Consider the following 19858-nt stretch of genomic DNA (forward strand, 5'->3'; position numbering starts at 1 on the left):
AAGCCATCTGGCTTCCATGAGAGATTCGTTCATGAGGCTATCCACATATACAAACACAGAGACAATTTCAACCGAGAAGATGGATTCTATCTTAGCAATCATTGGAAAGATTTGATAAATCATTTCAGTTCTTGATTGATTGTTCACACTTACAGTGGCTTTCAGACAGCATACATAAAAACAAATTTCGTCTCCCCCCTCCTCTTTTCAAAAAATAGATGGACTAGTCCTGGCAAACAGCCAATCGTTGCGCGTGACGCAAACGTTACTTATATATATAAATAAATATGCCGTTTTCGAAATAAATTTATGCAAACCGACACACCTGATGATGACCGTTTGAGTTATGGTCGAAACGTCGTGAGAATTTTTATTGTTTTATATATTTTGTTGTTTCTCTTCAACGTGACTTTACCGAAAAAACTAAGAATATGAATTACTGCAGTCACGAAAGCTTTAAATCAAAACTTTTACTTGTGTTTATGTGCCTCGTTATTAAAGGTGAGTTTAATAATAATCATGCTGCTGCTGCTGCTACACAATGTGTGCATTGATATATACGTACAGTTTATGTGTTTAAACGCGATTGTAGTTTATGGGCCCTTGAGGGATTTTTCGCCTCGTGTGAGGTTTTTATGCGCAACCTTAATTATTGCGCTTTTGTTAATCGTTAACATTTGGTCAGGAATAATGTACTTAAGATAAATGTTCTGGCGACGATATTTTGCAAAACAGACGATGGCAAAATTTCGATTTAAAGCTTTCGTGACTGCAAGGATTCATCTTCTTTGGTTCTCTCGGTAAAGTCACGTAGAATGAGAATAAAATAATAAATTGATCAAATAAAATAACGCAATAATATTCTCACGACGTTTCGGCCACAACACAAGCGGCCTTCATCAGGTGAAGGGGACGAGACTGTCTGATGAAGGCCACTTGTGTTGTGGCCGAAACGTCGTGAGAATATTATTATTTTATTTTATCAATTTATTATTTTATCTTATTCTACGTGACTTTACCGAAAGAACCAAAGAAGATGGCAAAATTGTGTATATATTGTGCGATATGTGCCACTGAAACGGCAAGAAGTCAATAACAATGACTCGTGTTGAGTGTTTAATATGCAAGCAATGGGCCCACCACAGGTTCGTTAATGTTATAATGGAAGCAGTGAAATTAATGAAAATCTTTTGCTCTGCCAATTTCATTTTAAATTACGACTCTTCAATGAGCTTTGGTTGTAGTAAGCAATATTTGAATTTGTTTAAACGACCTGTATTCTCTTACAACATGTTTTATATTCCTAGGCATTAAATGTGTACTAAAGATTCAGACTAATTGTAAATCTAATGGGACCACTTTAATCGATGTCCGTTAATATATGTAGGCGTGGTAAGGTTTCGAGACGCACTCGGCGATGTGTGAAACGCAGTCCGTGTCCTTCCTCGTCCATTTGTCTTCATTCCAACGTCAACTTTGTTCTGCCGGTCTCTCTCATTAAGGCCACATGGCCACACAGTGTCTCTTAGTTCTTGCAAGCTAAGCTGGAGTGAGTCTCTCGCATTAAGGCCACATGGCCACACTGTGTCTCTTAGTTCTTGCAAGCTGAGCTGGAGTTAGTCTCTCTCATTAAGGCCACATGGCCACACTGTGTCTCTTAGTTCTTGCCATCAAAGCTGGAGTTAGTCTCTCTCATTAAGGCCACATGGCCACACTGTATCTCTTAGTTCTTGCAAGCTAAGCTGGAGCCAGTCTGTCTCATTAAGGCCACATGGCCACACTGTGTCTCTTAGTTCTTGCAAGCTAAGCTGGAGTCAGTCTCTCTCATTAAGGCCACATGGCCACACTGTGTCTCTTAGTTTTTGCAAGCTAAGCTGGAGTCATTCTCTTTTCGACATATGTCCCACCAAATTCTGTAATAATAATGTTCCAGTTTCTCTGTTTTTTAAATATAGATTTAAATAAATCTACATTTTGAAATCCACAAATCTGGCTGCCTCCTGATGATGCTGGTTGTAATTACTGGCGAAACGTCGTACTCAGATTATTAATGTTGTGGCTTTGCTCTCTAACACACAACCGGTGTGCTGTACTAGTAACGAATTGGCATGTTCTGTTTAAGTGACAAACCTTACTATTTGGCTGTGTCGGGTGGTGGTGGGTTTACCGACACATTTTATATTTACGCGATCTTACCCAAAAAAACCTGTATTATGTAAAAATACATTTATTTTCCCCCTTTCTTTTTGGACAGTTTCAAATCTCTAACGTCTTTCAAATTGTTCTGATGTACAGTGCTACATTTCAAATTACCGTCATATTTGCAACGGGTTGTTTAAAATATATTTAAATGGTGTAGATTCACGTTTAAACTCGCTTCCAAACCGCATTCAGCATTTTCTTCTTTAGCAATCATCCGTAACCACAATTGGTACATCGGTGCATTACCCATTTGACTATGGTTTGTTGATCTTAATTTACCAATTAAAATGTTATTGAGTGTGCCAAATCCTAAAGAGTGGCGTTTGAGTCGACCTTATTTATTGCATATTCACATCTGAAACGCCTGTGCACATGAATGTTATCCAGTTACACACTCTCCTACTTGTTCATCAACTCTCTTCGTGGTGTAGATTTGATGGCTTGTATAGCAACCATAAACAAACACAACAAGTCCGGGTGACTCATGATCCATAGCATTGCGTCTCCGCAGTTGGATGACCTGAATCGTTCTGCCTCTCAAGTCGGAAAGCCACCAGAAACAGAACCTGTTCCCTGACATGCACCCGTCCCTGCTGCTCTTCCTGCACCGGCTGCGGATCATCACCATAGTCAACAAGGTGACACCACGCTATTCCCACGATGCAGCGGGTTCCGTAGCACGGGGACCGTGCCACTTGATGCTTTGTTATCCTCTCGCTCAACCACCCAGATCCGATTCACCCACGCCAACCACTGCTGGCCAGGTTAACTATTACCTGCCACTCGCGACTCGCTTCTGGGTGTCTCTCACGCATTGTTAGAGGACGCGTCTTGTCTCGCACACACACACAAACTGAATGCACACCATCCCATTCCTCTGCACCTCACGAAACACAAGCCATCTCTCCATATAAACTAAAATTTTTTTTATTTTACCAGGTAAGGCCTAATGAGCTATGTAGCTCTTTTTCAGAAGCGACCTGGCCACAAATGATAGCTCAACAAAGTGGCTCATCACGTGGACATTTATAGAAGCAAAATACTACGAACGCTTGTTTATACATTGTGGAGGGAAAAACTGGAAAACCCGGAGAAAAATCCACGCCACCACGCTGTGAACATGCAAACTCCAAACATAAACCACATTCCCACACCACCATGCCAGAACAGATAGACCACTCGCCCAGTCAAACGGCGTCAACAATCAAGAGCCTACAATGCACAGTTGAGTTGATGGATCGCTTGTCTGTTGCGTTTAAATTGTGCCAAGTATTCGCTTGTTTGCTGGGTCATGAATCTTTCCTTTTGGGTCAGGCGTCATGTTGGTATAATGACAACATTTTAAACTATTTCCCTCGACGGAGATAATCAAATGAAGTTGTCATGTAGGCAAGCGTTTGCCAATTCACTTCGTTTTTGAGCAAACCGGGGGAATGTTAAAAAGTGAGTACAATTTGACTATTCACATTTCTGCCTTGTAGCCCTATTATACAGGCTGTTTTCAAAGTAAAATGACATGCTTTAAAAAAAATATAACACGCAATTCCTCTCGATGAAGGGTGTGCTGTCGCTGTAGTGTATTCACACAATGGTGCATGGTTCTGAACTCCCCCCCACGCCCCTCTGTGCTCGCCCGCTGCAGGTCGATGGCAGCGTGCAATTCATGCAGCAGAGGGAGCTCGGGGATGGCGTGGTGGAGATCGAGCACTCGACGAGTTGCGGCAGATGGCTGCTCATCAAATAAACGCTCAACGCCGCCAAGGTGCCGTCTACGCTCCCCACTCGCGTCCCGTTCGCGTACTCCGCGCCAATGTATATGTGTATATGTTGAACTTCTTTCGCACTGTACGTCGCCAACCGTGCTAATCGGAGGTGTGGGGGAAGGACAAAAACAAGCTCTGGAAGCGGCGCAAGACCTACGGTTACACTGACACCCTGTTGCCTTGGCGCTTTCTGACGAAACGCTTTTGTCCGCGCGGGCGTGTGTCAGTCATTGCGCCGTGCTGGCCTTAGGTGCTCGCTAACAGCACTTGTGTGAAATATCAGCGTGGAGGAGACAAAGGTGACCATGCGTGGTGCCGGCATCCCACCACCTCGTGTGCCATGGCGGCTTTTAATGAGTGCTCGCGAACAGCACTTGCCCCAACAGTCGGTTATAGGCTATACGGGTAATCTTTTGCTTTAGTTGCACGCGTGCTCCGTCAGATGAAGGAGAACGTGGAAGCCACGGAGCTGGCGTTGGCGTTCCCTCTGGAGCAGGCGGAACCGGGCGAGCGCTCGGGGGGATTGCCTTCACTCCTGGACAAGCAGCCCGTGTTCGCCTTCCTGCCGCTCCGCAGCTACGGTTTCCGCTTCATCATTCAGGGTGCGTTGCCCGGCTACGCTCTCCCTGCATCCACCTCGCCAAAAAGAAGATGGACAAACACATTCGTAGCACCTCCTCCTATCATCCGAACCATTTCATCATTCGTCTCCTCTCAACTCTTGTTCATTTGCTCCTCCATTTACCTGCTGATGCTTGAAGCCAATGCTTAAAAACCCCCTGGAATCGAATTCCAGGGCTCTGGGTTTGTAGAGCAGTGCACTTCCCACTGCACCATCACTCCGGCATTATGCACACGTACGCTGCAGCACACAAACAAGATCAGCCCACACGGGACGTCGGTGGTTGTGAGCGTTCTTGCTTCTTCAAATGTTTCAATCTCAGCTGGCCCCTATGTGATTCTGCCATTTTGTTTTTATTCAAATGTAGAGACGAGACGTGGCTTAAATCGGTCGCTTCGAATGCATTGGTCTCTGGGAAGCCAGCCTACTTGTGCCTCCTTACGTAAAAGTGGCGAGGCTTAAAATCCCAGCAATTGTTGACCCAATTTTTGGATTAAAGCTATACAAGCTTTTAACGAAGAATACAAAAAAATTAGGTAAGAAACAAGCTTTTAAATGCACAGTTTTATCTGTAATCAAAATTTGAAAATACATTATTTTGATCCTAAAATTCATCAAATTTGATGTGCTCAATAAAAAAGGGTGGCTTTCTTTCAAATATATTCTTTGGTCTTTCGGTAAAGTCACGTAGATAGGTTCAAAGAAAATAACAAAAAATAACAAAAAACTATGACGTTTTGATCGCAACACAAGCAATCGTCATCAGTAGGAAAAAATTTAGGGGAAAGCTGCTGAGGCAGGCTGTTTTAAAGGTTTGAAATGGGTGTAGCCCAAGGGTCATAAACGAAGTGGGCGGGGCTAGTGATGTTAAAGTGAGACTAACATTGGAAGGTAGGATGGAAACATCAGCCAGTTATGACTTGAATTGGTTAATAACATCCTTCCAATGATTTCTCAGTTTGTGCCCATCTTCTCTGTTGAAATTGTGTCTGTGTCTATAAATATGGATGGCTTCATGAACAAACCTTTGTTGATAGCCATTGGGTTTGCAAAGTACCTTCGTCTTGGAGAAATCAATTTCGTGTGAGCCCACCGCATTAAAACAATGATCAGCCACGGCCGAGGAATTGGTCCTCCCGTGTTTCAGATCTGCGTTATGTTCACGAACACGGTCCGAGACATGTCGCTTAGTTTCCCCAATGTAACTACTGCCACAGACACAGCTTAGTTTGTAGACGCCTAGGTATTGCATGTCAGGGATCACATCCTTCACAGATGGGATCAGATCACAAATTTTATGTACTGTGTTTAATCGAACCTGGATCTTCTGTTTGCTCATGATTTTGGAGATATTTTTGGTGACTCCTGCTATGTATGGCAAGGTGATGGTTTTGATTGGGTCCTCAGATGGTTCTTTCCCAACGGTTGGGGTGATAGCTTTACGGATTGCGTAGTCTGAATATCCAATCATCTTGAGAGCTTGGTGTGTGTGTTGCAGTTCACTGGCTGGGTGATGATGGTCGGAAATACATCGAGCTCTATGGTGTAGAGTTTTGATGAGGGAATTCTTCTGGGCAGGATGGTGGTGGGAGTCAGGTTTTAGATATGCATCCGTATGGGTGGCTTTCCTGTAGACAGTGTCCCATTGAGTCATCTGGTCTCCTTTTGATTAAAACATCCAAGAATGGTAACTTGCCATCCTTTTATATCTCCATGGTGAATTTGATAGCTGGGTTTATGGAATTGATGTGGTTGAGGAATTGGTTCAGAGCTGGTCGGCCATGTGGCCAGATGACGAACGTGTCTTCTACGTACCTCTTCCATAAGGAAGGACGTAGCGTGGATGCCTGGATGGCATCTGTTTCAAATTTTTCCATGAAAACATTGGCTACAACTGGAGATAAGGGAGAACCTTCAACTTGTTTGCAGAATGTTCCATTCCAGGTGAAGTGAGTGTTGGTGAGGCAGTGTCTCACCAGGGCCATGACATCAACATTCAGTCCTTGTTGGACCAAATCTTCAATGATTGCAATGGTGTCAGGCACAGGAACTTTGGTAAACAAAGAGACCACATCGAAACTAACGAGCAATTCACCTGGAGATAGTTAGATGTCCTTAATTAACGATACCAGGTGAGCTAAGTTAAGTACAGCTGAGGTGGTCTTACCAGTGAATGGTTGTAATGTCTCAGACAGCAATCGGGCCAGTTTGTATGTGGGTGAGTCAATGGTGGAGACGATAGGACGAAGGGGTGTCCCTTATTTGTGGATTTTGAGACCTCTAATTTGCAATCTTTGGAAGAACGTTATCAACCAGGTGGGGTGTTGACTGTTGTGTTAGCCGACTCTCTGTGTTGTATTGCATTATATTTGTAAGTTTACTATGCTTTCTCATGAATTCTTACCTGATAATGGTTGCTTGTGTTGCAATCAAAACGTCGTATTCCATTATTATTTTATTTTATATTCTACGTGACTTTACCGAAAGAATCAAAGAGTAATTCCTGCAGTCACGAAAGCTTCTAATCTAAAATTATTCATTTTCTACTTTTCAGTGGAGATTAAAGTGTGCATTGAAAATCTTGTCTTTTACCTCATGTTTTGTTTGTACTTGTTGCTCTCACGCTAAGGAAGAGGGAAGCACAACGGCCTCTCCGGCGCCATGACGAGCGGCGATATAAGCATTCCTTTCATTGGTCATAGGCTGGCCAGCAAAAGCTGCTACGATTGGACAAGACGTTTGCCTTCGTAGGTCGGCACCACCGTTAGTGATTTCAAAAAGGGTTGGTAGAATTTGGTAGTATCAATTATTTAAATTTCGTTAAAAACGCGAATCTGACCATGATGGGTGGCACCTGGACCGGTCTTTGAAATGAAATTTTGAATTATCACGCAAGACAAGTCTGTGTAGAAAATTTCAGCTCGTTCAGCTTCATACATCCGAAGAGATTAAGTTCAATAAAAGTGTGTAAAAAAAGTATCTGTTAATTCTGTAACCCTTTTCAACCTGCGCTTGAAATATTTAATTAGCAAGAGGGAACAATACGTTCCGAGCCATCGTTCGACATGTGATGCAGTGGGTTGACATCGCGCATACACGGCGTCATCCTTGGAGCGCTGGTGTTGGATCCGTTTCGGGCAACCCTTTCATCAATGCAGCCCATTTACCCTCGGGCAACACAACTTTACATGAGCAATGAAATCACATTCAATCATCTTTACGAGACAGTCGGTGTGCCCCCAGTACAGGCACAAAGAGGTACGGACAGAACTAATGCATAAATGCTTTCAACATAAGTTGGAGAGAGTTGAGCCTTTCAAGGAATTCGGCAATGCTTTCCCACCTGTGACTACTCCTGATGTACGACTCGAGAGAATGTAGGTTTTGCTTGCAGGCCACACACACACACACATGAATGATGTGTTTGGTATTATCTCATGGAAAAAAACAATTGCACAAGGGCTAGGGTCATGCCCCATTCATTCTGAACGATTAAACCAAACTGACCCACGTTCACACACGAGAGCAGAGAGGTTGGCTGCAGGGTGACGCACACGAAGAACGGGTCACTGTGAAAGAGTTTGAAGGTTCCCCTTCGTACCTTCTTACTCTCCCTCCCACCCCCCTCCTTCCGGTCAGGTGATTTTGAAGTGTCGTCACGCGAGGACGTGGACCGAGACAGCGCGTGGAACCAGTGGCTGCGCTCCGAGATCCCGGGGCTCTTCCTGCTGGCCCTGCACACATTTACCGTGAGTCGGCGCAGATGTGGCCTCGCGACTGGGGCTGCCACCTGTCCGCGTTTGACCCCCGGACAGTGTTCGGGTGGCAGCAGGAATTGATTTGTGCCGAGATCTGGTACCCCGGGTATGGCTATGGTTGAATTTAATCACCGTGAACTGCACAGTTTTAACAATAGACCTCGGCTTGCTGAGAAATGTGCCTGGGTTTGCTCTGTCGTAGAAATGGTGGCAGCTGTACTTGGGGCATCGGCACGTTTATTCGCGCTCCGGCTCCATTTACACCGAGAGTCACGTGCTCGTCTCGTGTGGGGAGTGGTGGTGTAGCTGTTAGGGGGCATCCATTTAGTATGTATGCATGGAGGGGGGAGGAGGGGTTAACCCAAATGCGTACGCTTGCGTATGGGGGTCTACTGACAATGTGTAAGCCGACTGCAACGGCATGAATCTGCCCATCGCAGTGACATGGGGAAGTAATTGCTTCCGACAAAGGCATTCTATGACCTTTTAAATCGTACTCAGGTTTGAGCACGGGGACAATTTGCATTCATGATCCTGAATCATGACAATTCCTTGACTCTCCGGCAGTGGTGAATCGTTCCAACCACCAGTAGGAATCGTGTATATGTGTGTACGTGTATGCACAGCTGTACCCATTGGCTTCTGTTGTGGTCATGTACGTTTATTTTTTATTTCGTGGAATATCACTTGCTGTACTCCACGCGGTGAGTTCTTTGTGTAGATAGGAATCATGTTATGTAGAGAATATAAATCTTATTCAGTACCTCTATATGTCTCCCACAGACGAGCGGGGAGACAGCAGCCAGGCGGTGAGCCGGCACTCCCAACAATCGCCCAAGATCTGCGGTTCTCTTTACATTCCGATATTTGCAGCCACTTACTGAGTGTTTTCATGTGGGGGGAAACCAGTACACTCGCAGAAAACGAACGAATGTGAGCAAGGAGGCAACGTTCTATCCCGTGCAGATGGAAAGGATTCCACAGTTGTGTTCCACTGCCTCCTGGCAAGCCAGGGTATGACTCATCCTCGATGCCCACCGGAAGGGAGATTGCACACTTGCAATTGAATTCCCTGAGATTATTTATATCATGGGGTAGGCAGTGACAAAGCCCCTGACTCACTTAACACGAACATGCGGTCCAGTGCATTGTACGTGCAAGGATACTCGCTTTCCAAAATGTATTAATGTGTGTTGTGCTTGAATCTTGACTTAAAGCTTTCGTGACTGCAGGAATTAATATTCTTTGGGTCTTTCGATAAAGTCACGTAGATAGAACAATAAAATAATAAAAATAAAGTGAATACAAAATAATAATAAAAAAATATCACGACGTTTCGATCGCAACACAAGCAATCGTCATCATTTTTCTCCTGATGACGATTGCTTGTGTTGCGATCGAAACGTCGTGATATATTTTACTTTTGTATTCACTTTATTTTTTATTTATTGTTCTATCTATGTGACTTTACGGAAACACCCAAAGAATATGTGTTGAACTTCTTTCGCAGTGTACGTAGCCAACCGTGCTAATCTGTGGTACATTAACACCTTGCCACAAATGCCCTGTTGCTCATGAGCCCAGCGACTCAACTGAATCAGGCGCAAGGTTTGCGTGATTAATGCTTACAAAGTGGGGTCTATAATGAACAATATGGCTGAAGCTCGAGTTCTGTTCATTTAAAACGAAACGTGTTTCTTACCAACCATACCTGGTGTTTGCACACAGATACAGATTATGGGCGATGCGTTCTACACCATTCGGAATGCGCTGTTGCAATGTGCAGCCACAGCTGCTGCAAAAATATTTGTCTCGGTTTGATCCACTGAACAATATCCACTGACCACACCGCACGCGCAACAATGATATAACTATGAACAAAAATATTAATAAATTAGGATGGTTTATTAAATATATTGCACGTAAGAAAATACAGCAATAGACGTAAAAATACATGGCAGTTTAACACGTAGGCTTTCGCGACAAATATCCATAATACAGGTTTTACGGGTTGGATCGCGTAAATATATGTGTCATTATGAGACCTTTGCCGTAGCAAGATATAGTAATAGGTTTTTACCCTTTCATCTGGCACCAAAACTGACACCTTTATACAAGGGATCATGTTTGCAATAACCACAACACAAGCAGTCAAAATGCAAACAAAAAGATACAAGTCTGATAGTGATATACACTGTCCTTGAAGTTGATTGGTCCACACCCGAGACGGCTTTTCTTAGAGCCTAGTCTCCACTGGTGTTGGACCAGATGACGCCAAAAGGCATACAACTCAAAAACAGCGCACTATCAGAGTATTGAGAGCTCGGGGTAAGAATTTACATTATGAGACCTCCTTTGCCAGTAGCAAGATATAGTAATAGGTTTTTACCCTTTTATCTGGCACCAAAACTGACACCTTTATACAAGGGATCATGTTTGCAATAACCACAACACAAGCAGTCAAAATGCAAACAAAAAGAGACAATTCTGATAATGATATACACTGTCCTTGAAGCTGATTGGTCCACACCCGAGATGGCTTTTCTTAGAGCCTAGTCTCCACTGGTGTTGGACCAGATGACGCCAAAAGGCATACAACTCAAAAACAGCGCACTATCAGAGTATTGAGAGCTCGGGGTAAGAATTTACATTATGAGACCTCCTTTGCCAGTAGCAAGATATAGTAATAGGTTTTTACCCTTTTATCTGGCACCAAAACTGACACCTTTATACAAGGGATCATGTTTGCATAAAGGTGTTAGTTATGGTGCCAGATAAAAGGGTAAAAACCTATTACAATTTAAATGTGTCGTTAAACCCGCCACCACCCGACAGCCAACTAGTAAGGGTTGTCACGTAAACAGAACATGCCAATTCATCACTAGTACAGCACACCGGTGTGTGGTGTAGCCATTTCTGTGACCAGTCACAAGCTAATCACTCAGCTATTTCAATGCTAAATTCTATGCTAATTCCTTTGTCAAGGGGTGCCTCTGCGGATGTGTATACTTTAACTTAGCTATTTCAATGCAAAATTCTATGCTAATTCCTTTGTCAAGGGGTGCCTTTGCGGATGTGTATGCTTTAACTTTAACATAGCCATTTCTGTGACCAGTCACAAGCTAATCACTCAGCCATTTCAATGCTAAATTATATGCTAATTCCTTTGTCAAGGCGCTTTGTTTCTTCTCACACAGCTTAAAGGTCGTGATCTGAGCGTGGCTTTTTTCACTCCAGTGCTGTCCTCCAGACAGTCTCGTCCCTTCACCTGATGAAGGCCGCTTGTGTTGTGGCCGAAACGTCGTGAGAATATTATTGTGTTATTTTATTTTATCAATTTATTATTTTATTCTCATTCTACGTGACTTTACCAAAAGAACCAAGAATATGTTGAACTTCTTTTATACCATACGTAGCCAACCGTGCTAATCGGAGGTATTTGTTGCTGGCCATTTGGCATTTTAGGCCTTTGGGCCTTTGTGCCTGTGGTCAGCAACCGTGATTGATAAAACGTCCCATATGCATAGTGATGCTATGGCATCCACTGCATGGTGATAAATAAATTATGTATTAGCGCGTGCGTGTGCTCAACGGTGGATGTCTTGTGTTCCAGAGGAAAAGCCCTTCCCGTGCAGTGACTGCTCGTACGGAGCGACGCAGAAGTCGAAGCTCAAGAGACACGTCCTGAGCGTTCACCACGTGCCCTTCGATAGCGCGCTGGACTCGGACTGCGCCAAGAAGAGAAGGCGGCTGGCTGGGTGCCGAGACCACGGCTCAACTCTGGATTTGGAGCGCGCACGATGCTCACGGAGAACACCCTGATGATTTATTTCATCTTGAAGATGAATCCTTGCAGTCACGAAAGCTTTTAATTGAGAGGTGGCCATGTTAGTGAGACCCCAGCCCATTAATGCAGAGGCATCTAACAGGGCAATGCAACTCAGAGAGTCGGAGACAACAGCCAAACGGCAGGAACGAATGGGAGCGCCACAGCAAGTTACGACTTTGCTTGGTTAATAACGTCCTTCCAATGATTGCTCAGCTTATACCCATCTTCTCGGTTGAAATTGTCTCCGTGTTTATTTTTCTGGATGGCTTCATGGACAAATCTTTTATGGTAGCCCGAAGGTTTGCAGAGTACCTTGGTCTCGGAAAAAATAATATCGTGCGCGCCCACTGCGTTATAACAATGATCATCCACGGCAGAGGTATTGGTTCTGCCATGTTTCAAATCTGCCTTGTGTTCGCGAACACGGTCCGAGACATGTCGTTTTGTTTCCCCAATATAACTGCTGCCGCAGACACAGCTTAGTTTGTAGACGCCTGGGTATGCATGTCAGGAATGACATCCTTCACAGGTGGGATAAAATCATGGATTTTGTGTTCTGTATTGAATCGGACCTGGATCTTGTGTTTGTTTAAGATTTTGGAAATATTTTTGGTAACACCTGCTATGTATGGCAAGGTGATGGTTTTGATTGGGCCCTCAGATGGTTGTCTCCCCATAGCTGGAGATACAGCTTTGCGGATTGTGCGGTCTGAGTATCCATTCATCTTGAGGGCTTGGTGTATGTGTAGAGGCATTAATCGGCACTGCCCATCCTGTTAGCGAGTAGCTCCCCCTTCTCTTCAACAGGGGGTGGAAGCGCTATCACGCCACTGTTAATGACTATGGCCCAAGGGGCCAACGACAATCCCTGGGAAGTGGATCCTGAGACACATTCCCCGGACCTCGGGAGGGGGGACTGGGGGATGATGTCACCTTCCAGAAAGTTTTGGAAGGGAGGCGTGGCTAGGGCGGAGCAAGCCACGAACCAGTATATAAGCCGGACCTCTCAAGGGTCCGGCTCAGGCATCTCCAAGCCGAAGACTGTAGACCTGGGCTGAAGTTAGGACCCTGGACCCCAAGCTCCGTCGTCCTTCCAAGGGTCGGAGCTCAGTGAGGCCAATGGTCAGGACCCGAAGACCCTGGCACGGTCGGGTCAGCATAGCCTCCCCTAGGGCCCCCAGCCGGAGGACGGGGAATTAACGGGTTCCCAGTGTTAGGGCCCGTGTAGTCCGGAGGCCATACCTCTCCAGGTATCGGGTGAAGGGGCCGCTACCCCTTTGTGTTAGGGACCCTGTAAAATAGTGTTAATAAATATCGTGTTGCCTCGCAAGAAGTTCGCCGATTATTTACCCACTTCATATGTGCTCCAGTTCACTGGCTAGGTGGCGCTGGTCGGAGATGCAGCGGATTATTTTTTCCACCTGAGGACGACCGCTTGTGTTGCGATAGAAACATTGTTATATGTTATTTTTTCTTTTATTTTTCTACCTACGTGACTTTCCTGAAAGAACCAAAGAGTATGGATTTCTGCAGTCACATAAGCTTCAAATCATCACCCAAATAAGATTTTGTATATGAACAACAATGACTATCTCCATTTTCCAAATGTTACCCACCAGAGATACTTTTTGTATATACACAACAGCAAGCGAATTATGGCACCATACGTTCAATCCCTATTCATGACACACTTGACTCCCAATCCTCATGTAAGATTGCAATATAATTTCTGCATGAGGGCCCGTCAAAAAGTGTTGAGAATGGACACTTTTTCCAAAAAACTACGTAAAGTAGTCTTAATTAAAAGTCCAGTATAGTACTATTCGTGGCACTCATAAGTGAACTTCATTATTGCTCATGTTAATTATTACAATATTAACTATTTACCCAGGAAAGCCTCATTGAGTCTAAAGACTGATTTTTTGTCAGAAGTTTCTCATTGCAATGAGATATTTGGCAATTATATTAATGAGCGTTTGGCTCTGTGTGAGTTGAACCCAGAGAGACCCCCACCTTGCACATGGGGAAACATCACAACTCTGCACAGATTCTACCCACACTCGATAAATAATTAAAACCGATCTTGATTTGAAGCTTTTGTGACTGCAGGAATCCATACTCTTTGGTTCTTTCGGTAAAGTCACTTTGGTAGAAATAAAATAAAATAAATCACGACGTTTCGATAGCAACACAAGCCATCGTCTTCAGGTGAAAATCGCGACAGCCGCGATGTCTGCTGCGAGCAGCACGATGTCTGCTGCCTTGTGAAGAGAAGCTGTTACCAGCAAGAGTTTATATAAGTTTTTGAGAACAAAGGTAGCCAAAGTAGTGCTAATGGGTTATTATAGTGTAAAGGTAATAAATAGCGTGCCATGTTAAAGGAAATGAACTTAGATTAGCATGTTGGATTATAGTGCAAAGTTAATTTGCTTCCGTAGCGCATAAGAGTTCAGATTAGCATGTAGGATTAGCATATGTATTTTGATAAGAGATGCATGTAAAAGTTAGTGAAAAAAATAGCAAGTTAATGTCAGTCTTTGTGTAACCAAGAATAGCATGTTAAAGTTGATGAGAAAAGTATGTCAAAGTCAATGAGCGAAGTTAATGAGAATATCATGTTAAAGTCAATGAGAGATGAGCAAGTCGATGTCAGTCTACGTGTAATAAATAGCGTGGTATGTTAAAGTTAATGAACTTAGCATAAGAACGGCTGGCGGGAGAGAGAGAGAATGTGTTTTAATGAGAGAAGCATGTAAAAGTTAATGAAAAAATTAGTAAGTTAATGTCAGTCTATGTGTAACCAAGAGTGGCATGTTAAAGTTAAAGAGAAAAGCATGTAAAAGTACATGAACGAAGTCAATGAGAATATCATGTTGAAGGCAATGAGAGATGAGCAAGTCGATGCAGTCATGCCGGTGGTAGCATGTCCACGTGTGACAAAAGCAGCCGTGTTAGCGATCCAAAAGATGGCCATGCCAACGCGTTCGGGTGCGGAGCTCGCTCCCGCCACGGAGCTCGCTCCCGCCACGGAGCTCGCTCCCGCCGCGGAGCTCGCTCCCGCCGCGGAGCTCGCTCCCGCCGCGGAGCTCGCTCCCGCCGCGGAGCTCGCTCCCGCCGCGGAGCTCGCTCCCGCCACGGCGCTCGCTGACGTCACAAAGCTCTGCCCCCCCCCCCAAAACCAAATTTCCATTTTGAAAATAAAACATGCTTCAAATCGCTTTAAACTATTGTCATTGTATTTTATGTGGCGCTGCACTCTGATGTTGTAGGAGAAAACATTAATTAAAAAGTCTATTTAACTAAATAGAACGTGTTGTCTATATTTATTTTAAGTTGCGCATTTCGATGTGACGTCACATTTCTCAACCCCCCCCCTCGTCACAAATGTCTGACCCCCCCCTCCCCAGGTGCGTGATGTCATTTATGGACGGCCCCCATCGCCTTAAAACGCGAACTCGCGCTTGCAAACTGAAACCACGGAACTTTTTTTGTTCGGCAGCGCGATCCTCCGCGAGATGTAATGAGTCGTCCTCGCGCTGTGAGTGAGTGTGAGTGAGACAGCATCGTCCCCCACTCCTCCTGATGTCGAGGGTAAATGGGCGAGGTTTAGGCCTGTGACTCATGCAGCTGCAATGGCTGCTTTGTGTACGCGGTCCAGACCTCCCCAGAGACCCTGGCTGACAAAGGAGGTGTTCAGGATTGTTGAGAAAAAGCAACAGGCCCATTCTAATCGTCTACAGCATCCCACGTCAGAGAATGAGGAGGCTTACCGCAGCCTTCGCTCGGAGGTTCGGAGAGACGTGAGGCGCTGCAAGGATGGGTGGTGGTCGCGGGTTGCTGGGAGATGGAGTCTGCCTCAATGGCCCGCGATCACAAATCCCTATTTAACTCCATTAAAAAAGTAACCTACAGCGCCACACCTATTACCATTGTAGAGGTAATCGTCACTCACCACTCTGTGGGCTGGTAGCTTCCCCTTATCGTCAATAGGGGGCGGAAGCGCTATCACGCCGGGGCTAATGTCCATGGCCCAAAAAGGGGCCAAGACAGTAAATATCGTGTTGCCTCATCAGAAGTTTATTCGTCAATTTATACCCACTACACCATCATTAGGGGAACGAAGGGTGATCCAATCTCCGACCCCCAGCGACAGGTTTGCAGATTTGCTGAGCATTTCTGTGAGGTCTTGGGGGAGGGGGAATCCCTCAGCCTGGAAAACATCATGGGACAAAGTGGGGATGACCCTGCTGAGGATGCGGTGCCTCAAATATTGGAGGAAGTCACCCTCTGTGAGTGGCTGGCTGAGGTACCATCCGTTGAGGAAGTACTGAGGGCGATCCAGAGTCCGAGAACAGGAAAGGCACCGAGCAGAGATGATCTCCAAAGCGAAATGCTGAGGGAGGGTTGCGTTTGTGCGCAGACTGCCCTACATGACATCATAACAACAGTCTGGGCCACTGGACGGGTTCTGCAGGATTGGAAGGATGCCCTGGCGGTCCCCCTCTTTAAGAAGGGGGACCGCACAGACTGTAACAACTACAGGGGCATCTAACTCCTCAGTGTGCCGGGAAAGGTCCTGGCAAGGATTATTCCACATCGCCTTGCTAGGTACGCTAAGGAGAGGCTTGCGGAGTCCCAATGCGGTTTCAAGAAAGGGCGGTCCTGCAAAAATGTCATATTTTCTGTTCGTCTGCTACAGCAGAGGTGGAGGGAATTCCAACTAGACCTACATCTCTGCTTTATTGACCTGGTTAAGGCCTATGATACCATCAGTAGGCCTGGGCTCTGGGTTGTTCTTCGTGCTTTCAGAGTCCCTGACCCTCTGCTCACACTCATTAAGGACCTTCATGATGGTGAGCAGACCCGAGTAAAACTACATAGCCGGGAGTCAGAGCCATTCCCTGCGACAGGGATGTCCTCTGGCTCCAATATTATTTAACATCTATTTCGACCACATAGTTCGTGAAGCCTTCAGTAGCTGTACCAGAGGAATTTACGTCCGGTACAGATACAATGGGAGGCTGATCGATGCCCAGGTGCGGTCAAGGGATGTCTCCCTATTGGTCAACCACATTATGTATGCCGACGACCTGGTAATTGCTGCTCATTCAGAGGAGGAGTTGGAGGCGCTGCTGCTGAAACTGGAGTGTGCCACTAAGAGGTGGTGCCTTACCATCAGCCCCACCAAAACGAAGCACCTGCCTGGGTATTTTGTGCCATCGGGCACTCTACCCCCACAACTCCTAATCGGTGATGGGGCAGTTGGGGAGAGAGTGGAGAGTTTTCCATACCTGGGCAGTGTGCTCATGATCGGCTCCGGTTTAACAGCAGAGGTCTCACTCCGAATTAGTCGAGCGGCATTATCTTTTCATCGGTTGTGTAACGTTGTGTGGAAGCTGCCTGGTCTGTCGCTCCGCATGAAGCTTCGGTTCTTCTCGGCCACAGTCATTCCCTCCCTTCTCTACGCTTGCAAAACGTGGACCCCCCTAATGCAGCATCTTCACCGGTTAGAAACATTTAGGCTGGCCTGCCGACGATCAATCCTGGGTTTAACCAGGCTGGATTGTGTGAGGAGCTCACAAATCCTCGAAAGATCTGGACAAAGTCCCATCGGTGAGCTCCTCCAGCAGGCAAGGCTGCGTTGGCTGGGCCATGTAGCCCGCATGCCCAATCACCGCATGCCCAAACAGCTTTTGTTTGGCCGGATCGAGGGAGCTAAACGGGCGTGGCACGGACTAGAGAAGAGATGGAGTGATGTGGTACAGGAGGATGTGGAGCTGAGTGGACTTGCCAATGACTGGTACCAGCGATGTCTCTACTGGGCAGTTGGAGGCAGTCGCCCTCCAACAACAACGGAGGGCGGAGGAGCGACGCTCAGAAAAACGAGCGGAGCGTCGGGTGGCTAAAGCTCAGCAGGTTGGCACAGTAGGGGGCACAGGTGGTGCATCAGCCAGTAATCTCAGTCATCTCAGTCAGTCGACCAGTGGCACCTGGGTCTGCCCCGTGACCTCCTGCCAGCCGGCGATCGACACTTCACGTAGCCTCAAGGTGCACATAGCCTGGCATAAGCGTCGTGGTGACGTCACCGCCACTTAGTGGCGCATGGCGGTTGTTGTTTTGAGACAGTAAGAGAGTGTGAGGTCGACTCAGCCTCAGATGAGTACCTGGTGCGGTGTGTCGTAAACATCGCTACTGGGGGAGACAAAGGCCGCCGTGGAGGAGAATCCTAAAATAATAAAAGCTTTTATTATAATAAAAGCTTTGATTATAATATTATGATATTATAATAAAAGCTATACTAAAAGCTTTTTAAATAAAAAATACAAATTTTTTAGAAATAATGTAAGCTTTTATTATAAAAAATGTATTATTTAATTTTTAAATTGGCAGAATCTACACGCCATATTCTTGGTTCTTCAGGTAAAGTCACGTAGATTTGAAAATAAAAATAATTAAATTTAATTTAAAAATATAAATAATAATATTTAAACTAATAAAAGCTTGATTATTTTAAATTTATTATTTGAAATTTTAAAATACAAAAAAATAAAATACAAATAATAAATTGAAAATAATAAAAGCTTTTATTATTTTATAATAAATTGAAAATAAAAGCTTTTATTATTTTCAATTTATTATTTTAATTTTATTAACAGGTCCCCGGAGGGTGGGCTGGTAGGGCAAGTCTCTGCACTGCCTATTGCTGATTTTACACCCAACAGCACGAGATTTCACTTCGTTAAAGTATTGAAAGGGCACGGACGGACACATTAATCTATTGCAGGCTGGTACACTCAGTTTACAACTTGGTTCCTACCAGTATTATGACTTTACCGAAGGAAGCAATAATCTGGCGTGTAGATGCTGCCATCTGCTGGCCACCATTGTTGGGTGTAGATTGTGACTTAAAACTTTCGTGACTTCAGGAATTCATATTCTTGGTTCTTTCGGTAAAGTCACGTCCATACAAAATAAAAAAAATATCAAATCAAATAAAAATGTGAAATTTTAAATAATAAAAACAAAAAACCCACATTCATATTCTTGGTTCTTTCGGTAAAGTCACGGAGATAAAAAAAAATACAATTTTAAAATAATCGATTGAATAAAAGCTTTTAATATTATTTACGCTTTTGTTATATTCAATTTATTATTTTAATTTTTAAATTGGCAGAATCTACACGCCACGTTGGTGGCCGGCAGGTGGCAACATTTACACGCCGAATTCTTGTTTTTTTCGTTAAAGTCACGTAGATTTTAAAATAAAAATAATATAATTTAATTTAAAAATACAAATAATTTTCTATCTACGTGACTTTACCGAAGGAAGCAATAATATGGCGTGTAGATGCTGCCATCTGGTGGCCAACAACGTTGGCAGGTGGCAGCATCTACACGCCAGATTCTTGGTTCTTTGGGTAAAATATAAATAATAAAGAAAAGTAAAAAAAATCATGATTTAGTATTTTTTCATTTAATTCTATTATTTTCATTTTCAAATCTACGTTACTTTACCGAAAGAACCAAGAATATGGCGTGTAGATTCTGCCAATTTTAAAAAAAATTACAAATTAAAATAATAAATTTAAAATAATAAAAGCTTTCATTATTTTCCATTTATCTTTTGTATTTTTTTTAATTTAATTTTATTATTTTTATTTTCAACCTACATGGCTTTACCGAA

The 19858-nt window shown here is 44.3% G+C and overlaps 1 protein-coding gene across 1 annotated transcript; it reads left to right on the forward strand.

Annotated features, from left to right (window-relative positions):
- Positions 1 to 328: 328 nt before the first annotated feature.
- LOC142924607 (uncharacterized) lies at positions 329 to 18515 on the forward strand. The gene is made up of 6 exons (XM_076067147.1): positions 329 to 501; positions 2714 to 2840; positions 3845 to 3964; positions 4408 to 4567; positions 8227 to 8336; positions 18510 to 18515. Exons 4-6 carry the CDS (start codon positions 4408 to 4410, stop codon positions 18513 to 18515), a joined length of 276 nt encoding a protein of 91 aa, XP_075923262.1. The 5' UTR covers positions 329 to 501; positions 2714 to 2840; positions 3845 to 3964.
- Positions 18516 to 19858: the final 1343 nt, after the last annotated feature.

This window comes from Petromyzon marinus, chromosome 15 (genome assembly GCF_048934315.1).
Source record: "Petromyzon marinus isolate PM22_M1 ecotype Great Lakes invasive population chromosome 15, UKy_Petmar_22M1.pri1.0, whole genome shotgun sequence".
In the NCBI taxonomy this organism is placed as follows: Eukaryota; Metazoa; Chordata; class Hyperoartia; order Petromyzontiformes; family Petromyzontidae; genus Petromyzon; species Petromyzon marinus.